This window comes from Temnothorax curvispinosus, unplaced genomic scaffold (genome assembly GCF_003070985.1).
Source record: "Temnothorax curvispinosus isolate PA1 unplaced genomic scaffold, ASM307098v1 QBEX01006326.1, whole genome shotgun sequence".
Lineage (NCBI taxonomy): Eukaryota > Metazoa > Arthropoda > Insecta > Hymenoptera > Formicidae > Temnothorax > Temnothorax curvispinosus.
The window spans coordinates 461,537-483,398 of NW_020216106.1; the positions used below are offsets into that span (position 1 = coordinate 461,537).

The following is a 21,862-nucleotide window of genomic DNA, read 5'->3' on the forward strand; positions in this document are numbered from 1 at the left end:
GAGAGAGAAATGATTTCGATTTAACTACCGAATTTCGGTTTCGATATTTTACGTCAAACGCCGACATCCTGTCTGCATTTCGACAATTTAATCTCCGACAAGCTCTATGTCGCGACTCGCAATGCAAACAGATGTAAAAGGTTTAAATGTCCGTTCTTTTGAGGTTTAATGATTAAGTGATATTTTAAATAAATTTGAAGGCATAAACAGATATATTTAGTAAAAAAAAGAAAATTTCTATTTTTTTAAATCAAGGATGATTTCATAAAAAATATTTAACATTTTTTTTAGGTGGAGTGGAGAAGACGCAATATGGCATATTACCAAAACAGATTCTCAGCCGTCACGGATTCGAGGGATGTCTGGCGTCGTTGGATCTCAGCGGGGAAAGCACCGATCTTATTACCGATGCCGTCGTGCCGAGTTCCCTCGTCACATCCGGATGCGACATTTACACCAACCTGCATCCGGGCAAGAAATGCACTCATGATCTCTGTGCCAATCATGGGACATGCGTGCAGCAGTGGAATAGCTATACATGCGACTGCGACATGACGAGTTTTACCGGACCGACTTGTAACGATGGTAAAAGAATTAGAAAAAAAGAGAAAATATATAAGGCAGCTCGTACTTGCACTTAAGAGAGAAAGAGAGAGAGAAAGAGATTATTCGTGCTGTTCTTTTTACAAACAGAATTGCTAATTAATTAATAGCTAATATTTTATTATGTGTTTATTAAATATGCTATCTCGCTTGATATCTACCCATACAACTCTATATATGTCGTATATATTTTAATAATACGACCTATAAAGTTACTAAAATTTGTTACCATTATCGGATTATTCTGTAGTATAATAAATATTACAAGGATGCGAAACTAATTATCATAGTTTGGATAGAATCGATTTCTCTCATTGGATATATTTTCCGGGATAATAAATATTTTTCCGAATAATTAATCGCGGTTATTGATAAAACTAATAAATTTTTTAGAAATTTGTCGAAATCATTAAAACACTTTTCGAAATACACTAGAGTTAGAATGAAAATTTAATTAATTTTAGTTATGCGGCATAATGATAATTAAACTGACAATATTACAACGAAAACAGTCTCAACAGGCATTGAAATTTAATATGTAACATATGAAATGTTATTTTAACGACGGAATGTTTCTCATTTTGCAGAGGCTGTCGCTTTTGAATTTGGAGCCGGAAGAGGAATTATCACGTATACCTTTCCGCCTGATCGTCGGCCGGAAATGAAGATGGATACTGTGGCTTTGGGTTTCGTCACTAGTGTTAACGACGCTGTACTGCTTAGGATAGAATCTGCATCGAGTAACGATTATCTCGAAATCGAAATTGTTAGTATATGATAAAATTGAATATATTATAGAGTATTATTATTTATTATGAAGTATCGTATATATGTGTGTATATATAATTTCTTTTCCAATAGTCACAAGATATATACATATATACATCTATAATTATACATACAATTTAATATGTATATGTATATATAGATATATTATTAGCTAAATCGATTTTGTGTGGCGTATAATTAGATCTGTAATAAGAATTAGCATGTTATATATCAATTATTCAAGCATTCCCTTTAATCTATTAATTTATTTGATTCTATAAGCTTCTATTCCAATGATTTAATCCGATTGGAATCAAGAACTAAATGTCACTGTAATAGAAATGAATAATTTATTCATGTCGCAGGTGGAAGGTACCGTCTTTGCGGTTTATAATATGGGCACCAACGATCATCCGATTGGCGAGGTTGGCGTGAAAGTTAACGACAACCAATATCACGTGGTTAGATTTAGCAGAACTGGGCCGAACAGCACGTTACAAGTCGATGACTACAATTTGCAATCTAATCACCCGTCGGGTAAGTAATTTTTGCATAATATATACCGTGGGAACAATATTACGACACGCGTGATAAGCTATCATCACCGATCGATCGTCTCGTCAAACTTATGTTCGACGTGCGATAAAAGATTATCTGCAAAGTGTCGTTAAATATCAAGTACAGCTTCAAATATTAATAAATATTAATAAGTTAGCACCACACATGACAAAAAGAAAAAACTTCACAAACTTTCTCGATACATAAAAAGAAAGAATAAAGTAAGAAAAGCGCGATGGATAAACTCCGCGATTATTACGATACGTTTGTTAATTATATTATTATAGAAATTACAATAAATCACGTGAATAAGCGTGAATAACATTCAAAGCGCAAGAACTGCGTCAAAGTCGATGTCGCGCATACGTGCATTAAATGCAAGACGATCCAAACAGCACGAGAACTGCCGCGAAACTGAAGACGAAGAGGTCCCATGTGCTCTTTTATGAGCATCGTGGTGTCGGCCATTGACCCATTCCAACCATGGGAAACGGCCTTGATCGGTCGTTCACGAGGCCCGGCCATTGTCTCGTCCTTTTCACGAACGCGAAGGCCGTTTGCCGCTCCCACGGAAAGGCGTCTTGCTCGTGTTGGGAATGATTTATCGATTGACTGAGAATTATCAGGCGATTATCCGGAAACGCTCCTCCCTCCACAATTGCACTCGAATGCATTGTTGAGTCTGAAATTTATGAAGGTCTACATCTAGCTCTCTCTTTGGTAGCTAGATGTAGACACCTAGCTCCGTAACATTTTTCGTTGATACGAGTAAAAGATTTAGATATATTTAACTTTAACACATATTTTATCTACTAATTTTTTTGTTCAATATCAATATTGATTAAATTATTGAAATAAATTAACTATTTAGCTTTACATTATATGCTACAAGAGCTAATATTGTTCATTCCGTAAATTGAGATATTGATTGAAGGATTATTCTTAGGAACATTCATCTATTTTAGTAATTCCATTGTTAATATGATAAATACGGGTCTTCTATAATTAATGGATCAATTGGCTGAATATAAGCGTGTAAGTGCAGCTAATAAGCGAATTTTTAGAAATATTTTCATGAATATCATGCGAAAAATATATAGATACTGAGGTCACAAATTTTACAATCTTCTCTTTCAAAAATAATCCGTTTTATTTATCTGCATAAAAGATATTTTCTCATATAAAAGTTTCTTTCATATAAAATTGTCAGATTAAACTTTAGCTTGGAAAATCTGTTTCTTTTTTAAATGCTTTATTTTCTGACACAAAATAATTATTTATATAAATTTTTTTTATTTGAGTTTATATAAATTCTGTGATTATTATCACATTTCTATTACAATATTATCTCACATTTTTACAACTATTATAATTACAAATGTGATATTTTTAACTTTTAATTATCTGTCTTAATATGCGCGTAAGATGGCATGCTTTTCGTTCCGTTGACAAGATGAAATCCTGTTGCTTAATCAAGTGATCGAAGTTTTATCGAACACAAGCTAAGTTTATTTACTCTTGCAGGCTTTGAAATTTCCATCCATGATATGTTGTCCTGATAACTTGACCTTTAAAAAACGCTTTTGCTTTTCTAACAAGAAGCCTGAGCTCATATCAATCCTATTTCTAATACCTGCGCGGCCGTTATCCTTTGAAAGAAATAAGGTGAATTAGTCCAATAGATCGATCAACTCTCACCAGTACCTTTATATTAAACTGCCTACATTAAAAAGTTGGTCTATATTATTTTAATTGAAATTTTGCGTGATTATATTGAATAAAAAAAATAATCAAGTAATATGATTATGTATACGTATATTTATTATATAATATTTATATATTTATATATATACATCGCAGTTGGAATCTATAAACATTTTGTTTTTTGTTTTTTGCGCATGTTCTGCGCCTGAAACGTTGGAATATTAATTGCATTTTACTCTGTCAAAAATTTAAATAAACGCCGGCGAGCAAACTAATTAATTACTTTAAAGAGATATGTACAAACAGAAAAGAATTTCTACGGCAAACGGTACGTATTTAATTAGCAAACGGCAAAGTGGGAGATTTCTATTTTCCGTATGCAATTAATTTTATAATGTCGCCCATATATCATGTTTACTAGGAATTGCATTTGTTCGTGCTGCGGCCGCGCGCGTTAATATAATTAAGTGCCTCACTTAGTTATATTACTCAAATTGTTTACACATATATAATAAACTGTCGGTTTACTTAATATAATTCAATACCTGCCTATCTACGTAAGCTTGCAGATTAATACGGTTTGTTGCACTATATGTATTCAGTATTTTTTTCACCAAATATTCTTCTAACATTTTAATCAATTAATATCAATAATATCATTTTTACGCGTTGCTTCGTGAAATTACATTATCTTATTTATCATATGGAACAAAGGCTTAGAATGATATTTTATGAGTATATGTATACCAAATTAACTTGCGCAGCTCCATTGGCTGTCATATTTTTTTATTCAACCGTGCCAGACAAATAGATTTACTTCGCCGTGTAATCAGATGGTTCACATATCTGTTCGTGTATTCCCGCACAGATATTAATTACGCTGCAGCATTGCGCGTAATAGACTGCGTTGCACTCGTTTTCCTGACCCAGGGAAATTTATCGTCGACTAATGCACGATGCATTTTCATAAGTGTACGAGCTTTTCGGTCCCGGGAGCATCGTTTGCGCAGTGCGAAACTCTCGCAAATACGCACTTGTGTTTAATATTTAACGAATATTTACCAAATCTCCTGTCTTTAACTAGATAGTAAAATTTATTAATATGTTAAATGAATAATTTTCACACGACTAATAATTTCACACATCTAGGAAAATATATGTGAAATGTAATTTATTTTTATATTCTTGTTACCCCTAATAGTATTACGTTTTATTGCCTGAATTATACTACTTGTTTGAATAATTTATTTGTTTTTCTGTACGTTGAAGATAACAGAGTTATAATTCAAATGAAGAACAGATATTGAAATATAAGATTTCTTGATCCTTACACTGAAAAAAAAATTTTTTACTATTTAAAAAGCCTTACTTGAATACTCCTAACTTAATTTAAGTAAAGATATCCAATTCTAAATAAATATGTGATTATATTAAGTAAATATGTTGTTGGGAGTATTCAAGTAAGGCTTTTTAAATATTAAAAAGTTTTTTTTTCAGTGTAAGTGCAAAAAAACCTTATAATTACAACTTTTTTAAAATAAATGATTCAGATTAAAGAGTTAAATTATTATACACACCTTTCAATATAGAGTGTAGATTACATTTCTAAATAAGCAAATGCTAAAAGTTACCGAGAATCTCTAAGGAAATTGTGTGTCACCTCTTTGTGTGGAATTTTCGTCGGTTAGCCGTCATGGGAGACCTTTGACCTCATGGAATATATGCCTTTGTTACATTAACCCTTTGAGTCTATCGCCGCATCTGAATTGCCTGCTTAGCAGTGTCGCACAAGCGAAACCTATCTCCTGACCAACCTTGCTGTCGTGATAGCTTCCCAAGTCATTTGAAACCCTTTAGAATTTGGTAGTTTTTTCCTGCTTTTCTAATAAAAGTTAATGACGCGAAGATTTGATTCAAACGTTTTGCAGAATGTCCTGAACAGTATTAATTAATTTCAATTGATAATTGTTGCCGACTAGTTACTTTATAACTGATTCAAACGGCCGATATATTTTTGTTTAATTACTAAAGTAGAGATATTTACAACGATAAATAATATTTTAAATAATTACAATGCGAGAACTGAGTGCTGGCTCGGGAAGGAAACATATTTCAGTAATGTCCTCATTTTTATATTTCTTAATTTATATTATTGCAATGTTTATTTATATGGAGCCATAGCTTTGCGTGCATTTATGCAAATAGATAAAATTGTTACCAATAGAGTAATGGTATCGAGAAAGAAAATTGTGAATTTGTAACATTTATAGTTAATAATTAGGGGTAGATTATTTCACGCATGGTTTCAGATACCTGTGCATAATTCGATATGTCTATCTATCTGATAAACATAAATGTAAACAATAATTGTACTAAATAACGCATTTATAAAATGCATTTACCCCAAAAATTTACCGCAAAGCTTTCTATACATATTGCGTATGCATTAGATGTCCTAGTCCGACGACTTTCATCCTGCTGCCTTCATTCAGAAATTCGCGCGAGCTTAGGAAGTTCGATCCTTTCTGGAGCACGCACGGTGCCGCGATTCTCCCTCCACCCCATGTGACTCGCATATCATGCGGCTTGCAACGAAAGCGAGAAGAGAATCCTCTTCGCGCTTTCTACTACTCTGCTTCATGTGTGGAAGGTCGCTTGTCCCCAAGCCACTTATTCTCTCTTACGCGCGTATCGTCTTCTCAATTGTCATACAGGCGAAGATATACGTGCATTCCAAAAAAAAAAAGAACATAAATCTTTTAAGATATAGGTAATAAAACATGATCATAGGCATCAGACGACGAAATTGTTTCTCAAGAATACAACAAAGAATAATTATGTTAGATTGATGAAAAATTAAAAGCGCTCGATACAGTATTATAAAACACGTTCGGGCAATGGAGAATATACTTTAAAGTTTAAAGCATCAGCTGCGTGACAGATAAGTTTTCACTTCAAATAATATTCTTCTCTTGTTTCTGAAAACAAGATATTTCTGTTAGAGATAAAATTGTTTATCCCACCACTTTCAACAAATTGTTATTCTTCAAAACGAAAGAGGATTCCGGAATATCACAAGAATCAATTTGGGTTCTATTATTCGCGTTTTAAGAAAAAAAAAAGGAAATACAGAATAATCGACCGTTTTCAAACTGAACGATCGACACGTTGAGAACGGAATATACATTGCTCGTTAAAGACATGGTCGGCAATAATAGGTCGACTACCTCAACTGAACCACCCTTTTGAGACTAATTGAAACCAACCCCTTCAGAGGAAAGCTCGGGCGGAACCTTCTTACGTCGCATGCATCTCTGATGGAAAAGGTCACGTGGTAGGCCTTTTTTCTCATTACATTCCTCGCTCTAGTGCCCGCATATTCAACCCCTGTGCCACTTCTTACCCTCCATGCTGTCCTCGTCGTAAAATAGTTCGAACGACACGTGGTACTTGAATATTCGAATTCTGCGATTAATATTTACTTTTGCGACTGCATAAATAGATAATTTTAGATATGATATTCAAATATATGGCTGGACGTGTTAAGGATATTCTTTTACCCCAATGTAGCACAAGTATGCGTTATAAGTTGATTTGTTATTTTAAAATTAACTTATTCATATTGTTATAAGATTATGACATATTAATAGACGAAACAAGTAAAGGTTTATCGATTACGAAGGTGAGCGAGGGTTGGAAATAAAACCCTCGACATCCTGCGAGGATATCCCGTGTATCCTCTTTGATCATCCTATCTTCCTGATATCTAAGTAGATCAACTCGCCTAGAAGGATCAACCCTTTCACTTCTATGGAACCCCGAACCTTCTGTAAAGCATGTTATTACTAAAAAACAACCTACTTTACTACTCGTAAATTCGACGAAATTAGACAATTCTCATAAAATTCACGCAACACATCGTCCTTCTTTCAAATAATTTTTACACCATAGCGACATGTAATAATTCTTTTGATAAAAAAAATAAAAGGTAAAAATAAGTGTATTAATATTCCGCATAATCGAAATGAATCCAACGTTTCTATTCCTAAAGCGCGTTTTGTTATCGTGACAATAACGCGGTTTGCGATTTTTCAAGTATAAAATTATTTGATAGCCACGCCTAGGACTCGAAGACGCTTCTTCGAATTCCATACTATCCTGGTCTCTAATTAAGGAACTCTATTCATGGTGTACCCTGGGGGTAATGTAATCCGCGTCCCTACGGGAACGCCTATGCATTCTAATGTAGGAATAATAGCCTCTTCTGCCCATTATTTCGCGTCGTTTTAACCCACCCATATGTACCATTGATGCTAAGTGAAAGTTCAACGCCATAAATGGAAGACTTCACCCAAGTACATCTACTTACGAATTTATTGTAGCTAATTACAGCTGTAAAAATGTGATGAAAAAAAAATTTATTTTTTTTTTAATTTCATTTAAGTTTTATTTATGTTATTATTTAAAAAAATGATAAAATATATCTGATCGTAATATATACATTTAAATTAAATTTTATGTCTCTGATAACATGTAGCATGCATTTATTATTGATAATTTTAATTAATTTTAACATTAAAATTAATTAAATTTAATTAATTTTTATGTTAAAATCCTCATTTTCCATTATCTTATGCTGTTATTGTTTGTTGAACTTATCAATAGCTGAATATAGCTACAAGGTATCTATAAAAAAACATTTTATTAAAATGATATAAAATTTATATTGCTTATTACATTTAAACAATAGTTTTTAACAGAATTATAGGTTAAGCAATTGTTTTATTTTCAATAGTTAATCTCGAAGAATGACAGACAAGACGATACTCTTCTTCAATCATGGAAATGTCGGTCAGTCATAGAAGTCCGAGGTATTAAATTTGTGTTGGACATTTTCCGTCGTATTCTTATTTTTATTTATACAAATGCGAGCTTCCGTTTTTCTTAATCGTCTCATCAAGCGCGTCTTAAAGTTTCTTCCTGCGTTGCCCTGGTGTCCTAATACCCGATCGACGGAATTTGACCGTGGGCGAGAATCGTTCTCACGCTCGAGGCAGGATCTCGGCGTCCTCGACGAAGGCGTCCTCCGATATAGTCGAGGGGTCGTGAGAGGGTTCGAACCTTGGATCCTCCTTCGCGATCTTCCCTCCGCGCGCGGTATATAGACGAGGACCTTTGAACCCATAGAATTTCATGTCGATAATTCCCAGCACGGTGAGGGAGGCTCGATGTCGCGCCGAAATAATTTACACCGTGAAACAGACATAATGCGATAGGATACTTTGAAATTTTTCTCTTCGATAGACTGTCGTCTTGAGAATGGGAGATGGGAAAGTCTCTTCGACCCTTCCGATTTATTTCCACGAGGGATCCTTGAGGCTCTTTCGTGTTGCAAAAATATCCTGAAAAGAGAGAATTAGTATATAAATAAATAACATCGCATTGTTAGTAATAACGTAATAACACTGTTCAACAAAAAGAAAATGCACAAGAACGACAATCGTTTTTCCGCAGTTTTTTTAGGTGCTAAATATGATCCCGTTTACAAAATTGCTCTATCACGTCACAATTTTGAGAAATTAAATGGTCGAATTTTTACTTTTGATATTCGACATATTAGCTCCGTCACTTTGAATTTACCATCTTTGACATCAGATTAATATTTAGCGACTTGAAAAATTCTTAAATTTGAATTAAAAAATATTTTAGAGATCTTTAATGATCTGTGTAAGTCGCAACTTTGACGCAACAGATTCTATGTTAATCATTAATATCTTTTCAACTATAATCGACACAACAAATTCCTTTTAAGGACTAAAAGTCTTAACAACATACTTAATTTTGATTGCAATAAAACTTCTGCAATACGTCACAAAATTGCCTTTTTTTGCAACTTTGACTGCAAATTTCTGAAAATTGTGGCAGAACAATTTTATAAATGGGATCGTATTGGGCGTTCGAAAATCTGTAGGAAACTATTATTCTCGTTCTTGTGCTAAAAAAACTAGTCTTTTGAACAATGTAATTAATCTAATTATTATAAATGCAATAACTATAAAATGCAATTATCTTACCAGTACAAAGCGAATAAGATCTGAATTTTTTATCCTTTGTGGATTATTTAGAATTACGGAATACTATTTAAAAAAAAATATCCAAATATGCTTATACAATCGCGCGAGTTATTGACTGATAAGTAATCACGATAATGACATTACTAAAACGATATCTCTAGAATATGATATCTCTTCGATCGTTGATTGTTGGAATATTAGGGAAAAAATATGCTCATCTAACAGAGGTGACTTATATATAGCACAAAGTTTTCAGAGCTAAAACAAGTTGGATTAATAAACAGTTTCTCGTATCATTATGTCATTATCACATATTGGATGGAATTCTTTAAGACAAAAAGATTGCGAAATCTTGTCCATAAAGTTATTTTTAAGCGCATCTATATGACTTTCATGATGTCCACCCTCACTCGTGCTGCGTTGAAAAATCCAAGGTATCAAAGTTCTCGGAAGATACTATGGATCTCTTCCTCTTTTTCTTTTTTTTTTCGCGGAAAGGCAAAGCCTCATCCGTTAGGCTCGTGGGAATCGAAGGACGAGTCGCAACGGGCGTGAGAAAGCAGCTTCGAAGAGAGATCGAATCTTCTCAGGGTTACTAGGGAATCATTCGATGCCAAGAAGCTTCTTCAGGGCGCAGGCACCCGTAAGGCCGTTATTAAGTAATCCCTATTAATTACGCTTCCGTAATTAGTCAGCGCGTGAAGATGAAGAACGTTGTTTACTTATTGTTAATTTATTCAGCTAAAATTGCTAATGTAATGACATGTTTTCACTCGGGATAAGATTTCATTCGGGATTGTTACACAACATAAAATGCAAAATTTGACGCGTTTTAATTAATTCTATACATCTCTCTCTCTCTAGATTTACCTTTTAATTTCAGTTGGTATTAAAAGTATCAGTACTATAAAATGCCAATAACTTATACGAGTAACTTTAAGAGTAAAAGATGAAGGTTGCAAACGTCTCGAAGAATTTAGTGACTGCTGAAAGTTTGATAATTCTGATAAAGAAAAGAGGTTTGAAATATCGATTTTCATGTATGTCTTTTTAGAAGATTACTAAAATATAATTTTTTAACTTCTTTAATAATTATATTTATATATAAATAATCTATATATGTGCGATCTCTCCTTGAAAACCATATTTACACATAAAATATTTTAATTAAACATTCCTTTTCATTTTTTTAGGAAGCTTTCATTACTAAAATTATTAACTAATTAATGTAATGATTTTATTTTTGAACATTATATACTGAAAAAGTTTTGAAGGAAGATGATTTAATTACGGAAATTTTTAAATTTACGGCAAAATTTTATTCCTGTTTTCTATAATTTTTTTAATTCTGTTTTCAATAATTTTATACTTTTATGTTAGAATAACTAGAATATATTTATGCAAGAAATGCACAGCTTTATTTTAAGGAAGCGCAATTGCACTTTGTAAATTCGGAAAAGGTCGATTTATAAAAAGATATAGCATTAAGTCATCGTGCAAAGTTTTCCATGATGAATTTTAATGAAATTAATTTACATGATAAGTTTCGCCGAGGTTGTGTTTATGTGACATTGTTTCGCATACAGATGCACACGAAGATCCTTTCCAAGTACTTCCATGGTATTCTGTTTTCCCAATAAGAATGACACGCTCGACTGATCTTTCTTGAAGAAGCGCCCATTAATTAATAGCTTCTTGTCGAAACCTCTTTAACAAATCAAACTTACTTTCTGCGCATTGTTCTGTATGATACTGACTCTCAATTGTTACCAGTGACTTGAGAGAATGTAATTAAATTAGTGTCATATTCATCAACACATTTTCTGAATGTAAAGTAATATCATAATTGTATTGATTCTGAACTTCAATCCATTCGCAACGTTGCGAATCTTGTTACGTTACAGACCGACATTTCCAATATACGTAGAAATCACTTCAACAGTTACAAAATTTTTTTATACTGTTAATAAGAACAATATAATTTATTATATCGCAACGTATATCTAACGGACATTATTATATATCAATAATGAGAGATTAAATCGATATTTAATTAATCGTTTATTAAAAAGAAACTTGATATGTGAGTCATAAATCATCACAAAAACTCGAGAAATAACATCAAGAAATAATAAATAGTCAGTCGTGAATTACAATTAAGCAGTCACATGTTCATGAGTCACTGTCATTCAGAATTTATCTTAATTGCATTTATCTTAATCGGAATGCGTGCTGCTATATCGTTTGATGAATCATTTAATTCAATCAAAGATAATTCTATTGATGAAGATAATGTTTTCCTATCTCTTTCTACATATAGTCTCTTCTTTTAGCGTTTTAAATTATAATATATATACATATATATATATAAGTAATGTTTAAAATAAAAGAAAACCAAATGTTTTATTCTAGTTTTCCATTTTAAATTTCCACGTTACAATATTCTACTTGTAACACATTTTAAATTCTAATCTCTAAGTAATGTCGTCGAAGGGACTCTAAGAGCTGTCTTGTGTTACGTTTGTAAATGAGAATGTTCGGTACCGGCTATGGTCAGAATCCTAACTGAGGGATACCGACAAAAATTCACCTTTTCTATAATATGTGTGTGTGTTTGTGTGTGTGTGTGTGAATCGTGTCTCTCTTTCTTTCTCTCTCTTCTCTCTTAGTATGACGTTCTTAACGTTTCCTGACCTCCTGGTATTGGGTGTTCGATTAATTCGTGTTTACAACGTTCTTCACACCTCGATTCAGCCCTTAACATGTCATTAACGATGTCATTATCAATGCGTTTTAATATCAGATGCAACTGAACAAGACGTAATCAATGCGGCATTTCGTATTTGTGTGATACGCCTACTCCCGCGTGCGTGGATGGATTTTAGGTGACGTTGCTTTCTCGATGACATGCATACCTGGTAGGAGGAGGCTATAAAATTTCCGTTAGCGCACTTTTTCGATATAACACAGCGTTACATAAGATGTATCCTCGAATAAGATGAATATCGTGATTGCAGGATTACAAATCAAAATTATATAGGAATTTAATTCGAATTTTCTACTGATTAGATATTCACCGGAAGCAATTAAATTTGATATTGGCAGATAAGGATTATGAATAGGATTTAATATATTTAATCGCTTCTTTTTACTTGCGAATATAATAGCAGCAAACACTGCGAATTTTACATACAGTTTTATACGAGCCGAAAGTGTGCACGTAATTCAAGAAAACTATGCGAAGAAATAAAAGATAAAGACGAGAAAACAAAATATATACGAAAAAAAAAAATATATATATAATATATAATATATGTATGGCTCGATATGTATCATTAATACTTTGCGGCATGCAAGTGAATGAGATACACTACGAGAGAGAAATATAAATCCTGCCTGCGGACGCGTCTCAAGCATAGCAATTCGTGATCTTTTTCTTCAAGCATTTAGGGCCTGGTCAAGATCGAATTTCGTCAAGAACCACTTCGACGTTTCTGCTAGCCTAATAGAAAATCTTGTACTAATTTATATTTACAATGGTTTTCACGCCTCTCAATGAATTACGACAGTATAATGAGTCGGTGGCCGTTACGCGATCTTTCTTCGGAGCAATATATTAGCTGACCACAAATTGGATATTATCATTAAGAGTTCTCGCCCATCCCGCGGGAGATTTTTTAACTTTCTGTCATTTCTAGTGCCCTGCTCACTGGAATATACGAGATATCCGTTGAAAAATATTGGAGAACGTTTCCTTCAATTCCATACAATTCTTTATTATGATAAAGTATTAAGAATTTAATACTAAAATCACGTGTTTCAGTGAAATGTCAAATATTCGTTAAAATATATTCCACGTAAGATTAGTATAAAATTACTGTTTTTAAATATAAAACAATACTAATATTGTTGATATTGATATTTTTATTAGACGAACAAACTGCATCTACATTAATTTAAATTGTCACTGACACTTGGAAAATTACTTCTAGATATCTTCTGTTAGCCTGACACCATTGTTGACATATGTAATTCCAATGAATAGGGTCATTCAGGCAAGCGTCTTCTTCTTACGATATTCTTAGGGCCCGCACAGACCTAAGCCCTTAAAAAGGCCACGAAGAAGCATTGATTTATGTTGCCCTATTCCAAAAGGGGATCAACCGCCTCGGGCTTATAATTTTTTTCCTAATTCTGCAGCGAATGCTTCTTTAATTAATCTTCTCCATAGTTGTATACTAAATATTATTAATATTAGATCTTGTTGTCAAAACTTATATAGAATTGTAAAATCATATTTCCTTATGTCAGAAAATCGTGATGTACGATAAATACAAGAAATTTATTACGATAAGTACACATCGTGAGAGTCAGTACACACAGAAATACGTGTATAAATATCACAGTCGTAAAAAATAATATATATAATTAAATATCACATGTATATGCTTACATGCAATCGAATGAAATATCAACTTGATCGAGAAATCGCGATTTCACCCGATTTTTAAATGCGAATTTTACATCGCGCGTTCGTCCATTCAATCCCACCTGAATGATTACACGAGGGGGAGTAGTAAAAGGGTCGTAGGGGGATGAGTGATGCAAAAGACATCGAGGGTACCCGTAGTGCTTGTTAGGCTCTCATGATGCCCTGGTATCAGAAGCGCCACGCGCCTTCGTGGTTTTCCCACGAGCCCTCTCCAAGTTCTCACGCGGACTCCTTCCCTTCGTCCACGTGTGCCTCGGTACGGCCGCATAAAAAAGGCACGAGCGAAGGAGAGGAAGGAGCGGATAGGGTCGCGGCGAGAATAGTAAACGATTTCCTCGGTTGATCGAGTCGCACGATCCGATATATTCTTTTTTAAGCGCCGCCGAAAATGGGACAATGCGAAGTGCACCGAGCATGTCTAATATTTTGCCTTAAAATCGCACAACGCGATTCTCCTATTTTCCTCGAAATAATTAGTTGAATGCATCGAAATCGTGCGAGGTTATAAGAAATATGAAAAATATTTGTTTTTTTGGAAAAGTATGTAGGTATATTTTTAATATATAGAAATTATTATTTGTTTAACATATAGATTTAAAATTTAAACAGTACAAAAATAAAATGGTAAATTCTTGAACTAATCTCGCTTTTATGGAAGGAAGGAGAATGATAAACTTTAGTTATAAGCTTAAAAACAGCATACGCGTAAAACACATGATTCCAACTCTTTTTAAAATATTTTTTTTGATATTTTACGGATAGAAAATGTGTCTAAATTTTGTACTCATAAACCAAGTTGTGTCAAGTAAGATGTGTTATATTGATTTATTATCTACTAATAATTTGGAGAAAACGTGTCATTAATTAGTAATGAAATAAAAAATAATAATTCGGGGCCGGTAAATAAGTATTCAAATATGGTGAGAGGGGTGAGAGAGAAACTTCCTAAGAGTTGATGAAGTCCTGGCAGTCCTAAGTCTCGCGTTCTTGCGTTCCTGGAGAGACTCTCCCACGGTGCGATCCCGTGGGAACAATTTAATTGGCTTAAGAAGCCAGCCTCTTGTCCCAAGACACCGCTTTATCCTCCTCCCACTGTGTCGTCCTTCTTTCTCGGTCTCTCCGTCGAGCGCTGGTCATTTTAAGCCGTTTAACCCCCCGTGTCGAGGATCGTCGACCTCGAATTGAATGCCCCCCTCGTAAAGCTTGACCCTTATCATGATCCATTCCTTTCGGACTTCTAATTGTACGGCTCGGCGAAGTTGATTGTATCGTATACCGAATGACGATTTCCGTTCGCGGAAAGCGACGGGATTACTCTTATTTCGTTGCGCGCGAAGATAAGAAGACACGTGTGGATTTGTTACACGTGGGAATTGGACATTTGAGTTTCGAGCCTTGAAGTCCGCTCGCGGCTTCGATTCGCAAGCTGATAAATAAGAGCACGGTGTGCAAGCTGAACCATCCGCGAAACTCTTTCGCTCGTCTGCAAGCCTACTACCGAACCAGATCGCTTGGCTGGCCTCAGGGACATTCTGTCTCACGTTGCTACGATCAGCCTGTGGGAATGAGCCCGCGTCTGGAATTCGTGAGAAAACTTCAACCGGAAGCGTACGCGTGACACTGCGTCTTTTCAGCGATCGCGATGTGCCGAGAGTGCAAATACGTTCTCTCGAACTTAATTTTAAATGATCTATAAGTAGTAACAAGATTCGGGACAAAATTTTGGAATCTGTAAATGATTCAAAAAGTTCTATAATATAGAGAAGATATATAAAATTAAAACTCTTATTTATTTTAGTTAAAGAAGCATAGCTTGCTTTATAAGAGCATAACAGTCAAGTTTCTTCTTCAGTATTTACCTCCGCCAGTTATTTATAAAAAAAATTTGTTATTCATGAATCAGATCATATCTGTAATGCATGAGATTGATGAAAAAACAAATTGAAAATGTAAAATAAATTATTTTATTTTTGAAAGATTTTTGAATGTTTAAAAATGATTTCCTTTATTTTAAGATAATATTGTACTTCAAAATAATATCGTATTATATATAAATTGATAAATCTATTCCAATAGCCAGAATATGCAAATTTAATTAAATACAATATCTTGCCTAGAAAACTAAACACATACTTTATTAAATCTTAACACTTTACAAACAGCTCGTTTGGCAGCTTTAATTAATTTCTGCCGTTTCGTTGAAAGAAATATCGAATTTCTTTTACTTATGCTTTAGTAATTGCCATTATGAAATAATGTATATTGCAGGATAATTAGGCATTATTCGTGCTCGAAGAAATAAGAAGGAAATTACTACTTCTAGAGTAGAGATTTTCTCGAGAATAGAGGAAATCTCTCACGCGTGGATAGACTTCTACATTTTTCACGTTACTTTCTCATGTAGGGTCGTCGTCGCCAATAACAAATCACCCTGCACGCGACCTTCGCGGCTAGAAGGTAAAAGAGCCTTCCAAAGGACACGTGATAGGAGTCGCTCCTGTACTTTGATACGTGCCTGGTGCACGGAGCGACGATTTCAGCCCCAAGTTCAGCATCTTCTCACGCTCGAGTCTCGCCGTTGTGCCTCCGAAATCTCATTATTTTTTGTATCGGTAAGCGATGAGAAACGCTCGTGCGCGCCATGAGAAAGCCGAAGAACGCGATGCCGAAACCACGCTACGAGACTTTTTTTCTCACGATTTCGGAATCCCGTCACCTCTAGGATCATCCTTTTTCCGAGGGGTAGGGAGGATTTGTTAGAGGATCTGTTAGATCCAACATATTGAGTTTATCTTACTCTGGCCACACCTACGCTGCAGCATGAAACGACCTAAAAGATATATGACCAGAAACGATCGGGGACATAACAAGAGGTGCATTAAACGATCGAGTTGTCTCCTCCCTTTTCCCTTCTTTTCCCTCCTTTTCCGAAACAAATTGCCTTTTCTCTCTTTTCCCTCGATGATTTAAAACGATTAGAGTAAATCTTTAACAAACATTTATTTTAGTTCACATTTTTGAGTAATATTGGTTTGAAAATTACTAATTTAATAAAATAAGACGACTAATTAATTGATGTAAATCGTCCAATTTGTCAATTTATCACGAATAATTTATTTTAATATTACTTACTAAAAGTGCCGTTACGATTACTATTAAAAATCGATGAAATTTAAAGAAAAATACTGTATGCATTATTTCGCGGATACTTTTCTTTAAAATTCGATACAGTCTGAACCATTATATTTCTTCTCATAGACACGATATCAATAGTTTCATAAGATTTTGATATCGCTAGTTTACAATGCATGAAAATATAACGCATTTTATAAATCTTTGTTAAAAAATTGTATCTTCCTCGACGTCCATATACTATAACACGTTACCAACAACAATAGATTCAGCGGTAATATCCGCGCTTCATCAGACAGGTTAGTCGTTCTAAGTTACATGCTTAGAAGAACCAGGCAAGCATAGCGAGATGGTAGTCGACCTAAGCTGCGCTCGTACGCTAGGAACAGCCTTGGAATCTGAAGGTCGTTCTAAACCTACCAGACGGGATTCAGCGACCGGTCGAGCGCGCCGATTCCCGCGGCGCGGGCGCCTCTTCGCGTATTGCTCTTGTTGGTTGGAGACGGAGACACCAAAGTAGCAAGAAAGGTTTTACACAAGAGAAACCCGAAGATTCGCGATTCTTATTTTCTATAAAGAAAAGTTCAAAATAAAGAGATAACAAAAGATGCACTCGTTTTTTTTATTCTCGCAATAAATTTTAAATTGAAATTTAGTTAATTGTAAAATACATATATTTAAATGGAACGTGTTTGTAAATTGTACATTAGCAAGCGCGAAGATTATAAACACTTTTGTTATCTAATTTATCATAAACTTTTTCTCGACTGCGTGTCTTCCGCGCGAAAGAATTACCGGATAAATACATACTTCAAAACTGCAATAATTTTGGAAAATTCTAAAATCTATAATTAACTGCTAATTAGCACCAAGCTGGTTTAACACGCAAACATATGAAACTCGTTTTCTTAAGCTCATTAATCATCGTCAGCTGGCACGTGAATGAAGATGTGAAGATTAATGGCTCGGCAGTCGGCAGTAATTAATTCTGATGCAGTGATAACGCGCTACCGGTCGAAGACGATCGAGTGGAATCTTCCGTCTGATTAATGCCGCCGAGACCTTTACCCACCAGCCTGACGAGACGCAGGTTGATTTGCGCAAGCTGCGCGATCTGCATTTCCGATCCTTATCCTCAAATATTTGCCGCTTCTTAAGTGCCCCCTCCGGTAATTACGGAATCGAATGCGATCGAATTGCATTGTCGATTGAAAATGAAGACGCAAACACGTCCCACGATCCGAATCGTGCCTGAGGTTCCCGAGCGTGCACATTTGTCTCGCGCCGCAGCCGGACAAGCGACAAGACCGGCCGGTGTACGAATGAAATGTACGTGCACGTGCGCGGCGCGTTTACATTCGCTGTTCACGTTCGTATACGAAATGCCTGCTACCACCGCCTGGGAATCATCGATGTTTCCCATACCCAGCGCTTCGCCGTTCTCACCGTAAAACCGACGGTTCCCAAAGCGCGTCCGTGAGACTCCGTCTTAAATTCGGGCCCATCAATTTCCGCGGGAATTAATTCCAACTTTGACCCCCCTCCTCACTCCCATATTAAATATAACCCTTCGTCCGCATAGGTGGGTCGTTTTCGTCCGGGCGAAAATCAAATGTAGTTGTAACTTTTGCAAACGCGTAGAAATGGCGCCACTGCGCATCCGTAAAAAAAGTTATGCTCCCCGAGAACCCGCCTACCGAGTTTCAAAGCGCCAGATCCCCTCCAGCCGTCACAGGAGACACGTAATTCTTGAAAAAACGAGGTTGGCGGCGAACACTTAAGCACTTTATTTCAAAATAATTGCATGCAATATTTTTTTTATGAAAGGTACGTTTTTCCCCTTCAATTTCTTTTTTTATTCATTTCGATATCTTTATTTGTCTTAAAGTTATGATTTTTTGAGTAAAAGATGATTTTACAAGTTGTAGTTGTAGTTGCTCCATTTCTTAAATAAAAAATATGTGAAAAAATTAAATTGCTTATAATTTTATGATTGATACTTCAAATTGAAGGTTTGAATTACCTCCATGAATTTTTTCAGATTTTTTGTAACACTTTAACACTTAAAAAAAAACGTCAAGACGAAAACGACCCACCTATGCGGCGTAAAGGTGCCAAAAAAACGTATGCGGACGAAGGGATAATGTCCATCGATAAAAGTTTTTTAACACACGTTTATTTTATTTCTTATCAGATTTGTTATTTTGCACATACTCCCAAGGAACAATGGAAGTTTTTTTTATTGAAACATTCATTAATATTAATAATGATAGAAGCTGTAATTAATTGTATTATGTATAAAATTTTACACGTAAATAAGCTATAGTTAAAAAAATTTTATACATTAATTAATAATGTAACATTATAGTATAAATTAATGATTTTCTGAAATCGTTTGGAAACGAATAAATTGAGAACATTTGAGACATGCGTCTATAAAAATAACGAATTTCCCCGTAGTATAAATGTGCGAGTATAAATATGCGTATATCGAGCATTCTCGTCTCCTGATTCCACTTTCGCCGAATGTGCCACTTGTCTAAGCATAACGGCCCAAGTGGCCCAACTCACTTTCGGATTCGGCAACTTTCCGCGCATCATACTTCCCTGTCAGTTTACTTATCAATTTAGATTATGTCGCGAAAGAGCTATAATTATCTGAAAACCCACAGTTTTATTTTCGAAATTTAAATACGACAAACTGAAGTTTATAATAATGTCAGAACGCTTCAACGCTTTGTTTTTTGTTAAAAAATTATGACTTTATTTTTTACATAAGCAGTTTTAATTTATAACGTTCTTTGCCAAAAATGTATTTCGTTATTCTCTAAAACCTTACAAGATATTGATCTCATCGAGGAATAAAGGAAATTGTGCTAATAGCCGGTACCGACTTATTTTATATCGAGGTCGCTAATTTTGCTGTAGGTCACTTATCTCACTGGGTCTCTGACTTCTAAAGATTTGGCTCCACGCCTCTATTCCATTCCCGGGTGTCAGCTGGACCACACCCGTCGTCTTCATGCTCCCCTAGTAAAGTGATACAGTTTATTGGACTTCTTCAGATCGGAATGCGGCGTCAATGACATCCTTATCTCGATATGATAGAGAGAGTGAGAAAGGAAGAAAGGAAATGGGGAGGGGGAGAACAAGTCCGAGCAGTTAATTCGCGTGTCATATGCACATGACACTTTTCATGTTACTGTTCGTACATGTGGTCCCGCTTCTTATCACACAAAACTGATTACACGTCGAATGTATCAGCTGCATTTTTATGCCACGCTGGTGACTGACTTATCCTTTTGTTGTACAAATTTTTCTGAATATATCTTGCTGAATTTTAGTATATAAGAGTTCTTGTAGACGTTACGTTGCGGGCAGGGGAGTCCAAAAGGTCCAAAAAAAACAGTTTTTCGCAAATATCTCGGAAAATATCAACTTTGCGGAAATTTATGTAGACATAAAAATTGTAGCTTACAAAATTCTGCACAATTTCGTTTTTTATTCAAGTCTGTACGACCAAATGGAGCAGAGATAGAATTTTTTTAAACATCGGTAATTTGCAAAAAACTGGTTTTTTGGACCTTTTGGACTCCAGAATATAAATAACAATAATCACATGTATAAAGAATGCTACGCCACAGTCGCCACGTGTTTCTGTTGGAATGTAGAGGGGATTGGGGACGATGGAAGGGAGACAGACGGTATTGATCGCGCTCGGTAGTTGCGGCGTTCGCCGCTACGCTGCGTGCTTTTCTCGCGTTTAAGTTTCTACATGGAAGTGTATATAAAGGCTGCAAAATGCAAGCATTGCTATCGCTTCTCGGCTCTCTGAGCTAAGATCAAAGTGTAGTATCTGTTCTTATCAGCTTAATATCTGATACAGTCCTCATAGAGGACTCAGAATATTAAACTGATTTTTGAACCTAGGAGAGGTCTCGGAGCTTGCTCCGACCACTCCACGGGTCGACCCGGTATTGCAGTACCGCCGGGACCGGCCTAATAATACGAATAAAGCATAAAAACTTATTTATTTTTATATATATTAATATGCTTTTATACCTACAACTCGTAAAGTTACTCTAAACCAAGCGAGAAACTTGTTTACGTCGTCAACACCCATAGGGCAACTCGAGCGCATCTTCTGCTCATATCTCAGGCAAACATTCGTATTTTTCTAATTCTATTATATTCTTCAGTCTTTTCTACCCCTATTTCATATATAATTATTTAAAATTTGATTGATTAGATCCAGTTTTATAAAGCTTCTATATATGTACAAATTCTCCGAAATTTCAAATGTGTGTAACACGAGAACTGATCAATCAAATTTTAAATAATTATATATGAAGTAGGGGTAGAAGAAACCTAAGAATACAATAGATTTTGTTATATATTATTATGAAAATATATAACAAGTTTATGAATTTTGTGATTGAATGATTACTGCGATTATACACTATCGGCAAGTTGAACAAGCATATATACTAGGGTGTGTCATTTTGGAGCAACTTTTTTTTTGTATTTTACG

At 34.9% G+C, this 21,862-nt stretch overlaps 1 protein-coding gene and 1 non-coding gene across 6 annotated transcripts in view; both read left to right on the forward strand.

Moving 5' to 3' along the window:
- LOC112455712 (neurexin-1) overlaps positions 1 to 21,862 on the forward strand; it is a 202,097-nt gene that overhangs the window by 172,861 nt on the left and 7,374 nt on the right. For all 5 annotated transcript variants that reach the window (XM_025017815.1, XM_025017816.1, XM_025017818.1 and 2 more), the window contains 3 exons: positions 292 to 585; positions 1,191 to 1,369; positions 1,737 to 1,908. In XM_025017815.1, the coding sequence (XP_024873583.1) occupies positions 292 to 585; positions 1,191 to 1,369; positions 1,737 to 1,908 (645 nt within the window). The remainder of the gene's footprint in view (positions 1 to 291; positions 586 to 1,190; positions 1,370 to 1,736; positions 1,909 to 21,862) is intronic.
- Positions 21,147 to 21,339, forward strand: LOC112455784. Its single transcript, XR_003040893.1, has one exon. It is a non-coding gene; the product is annotated as a U2 spliceosomal RNA (small nuclear RNA).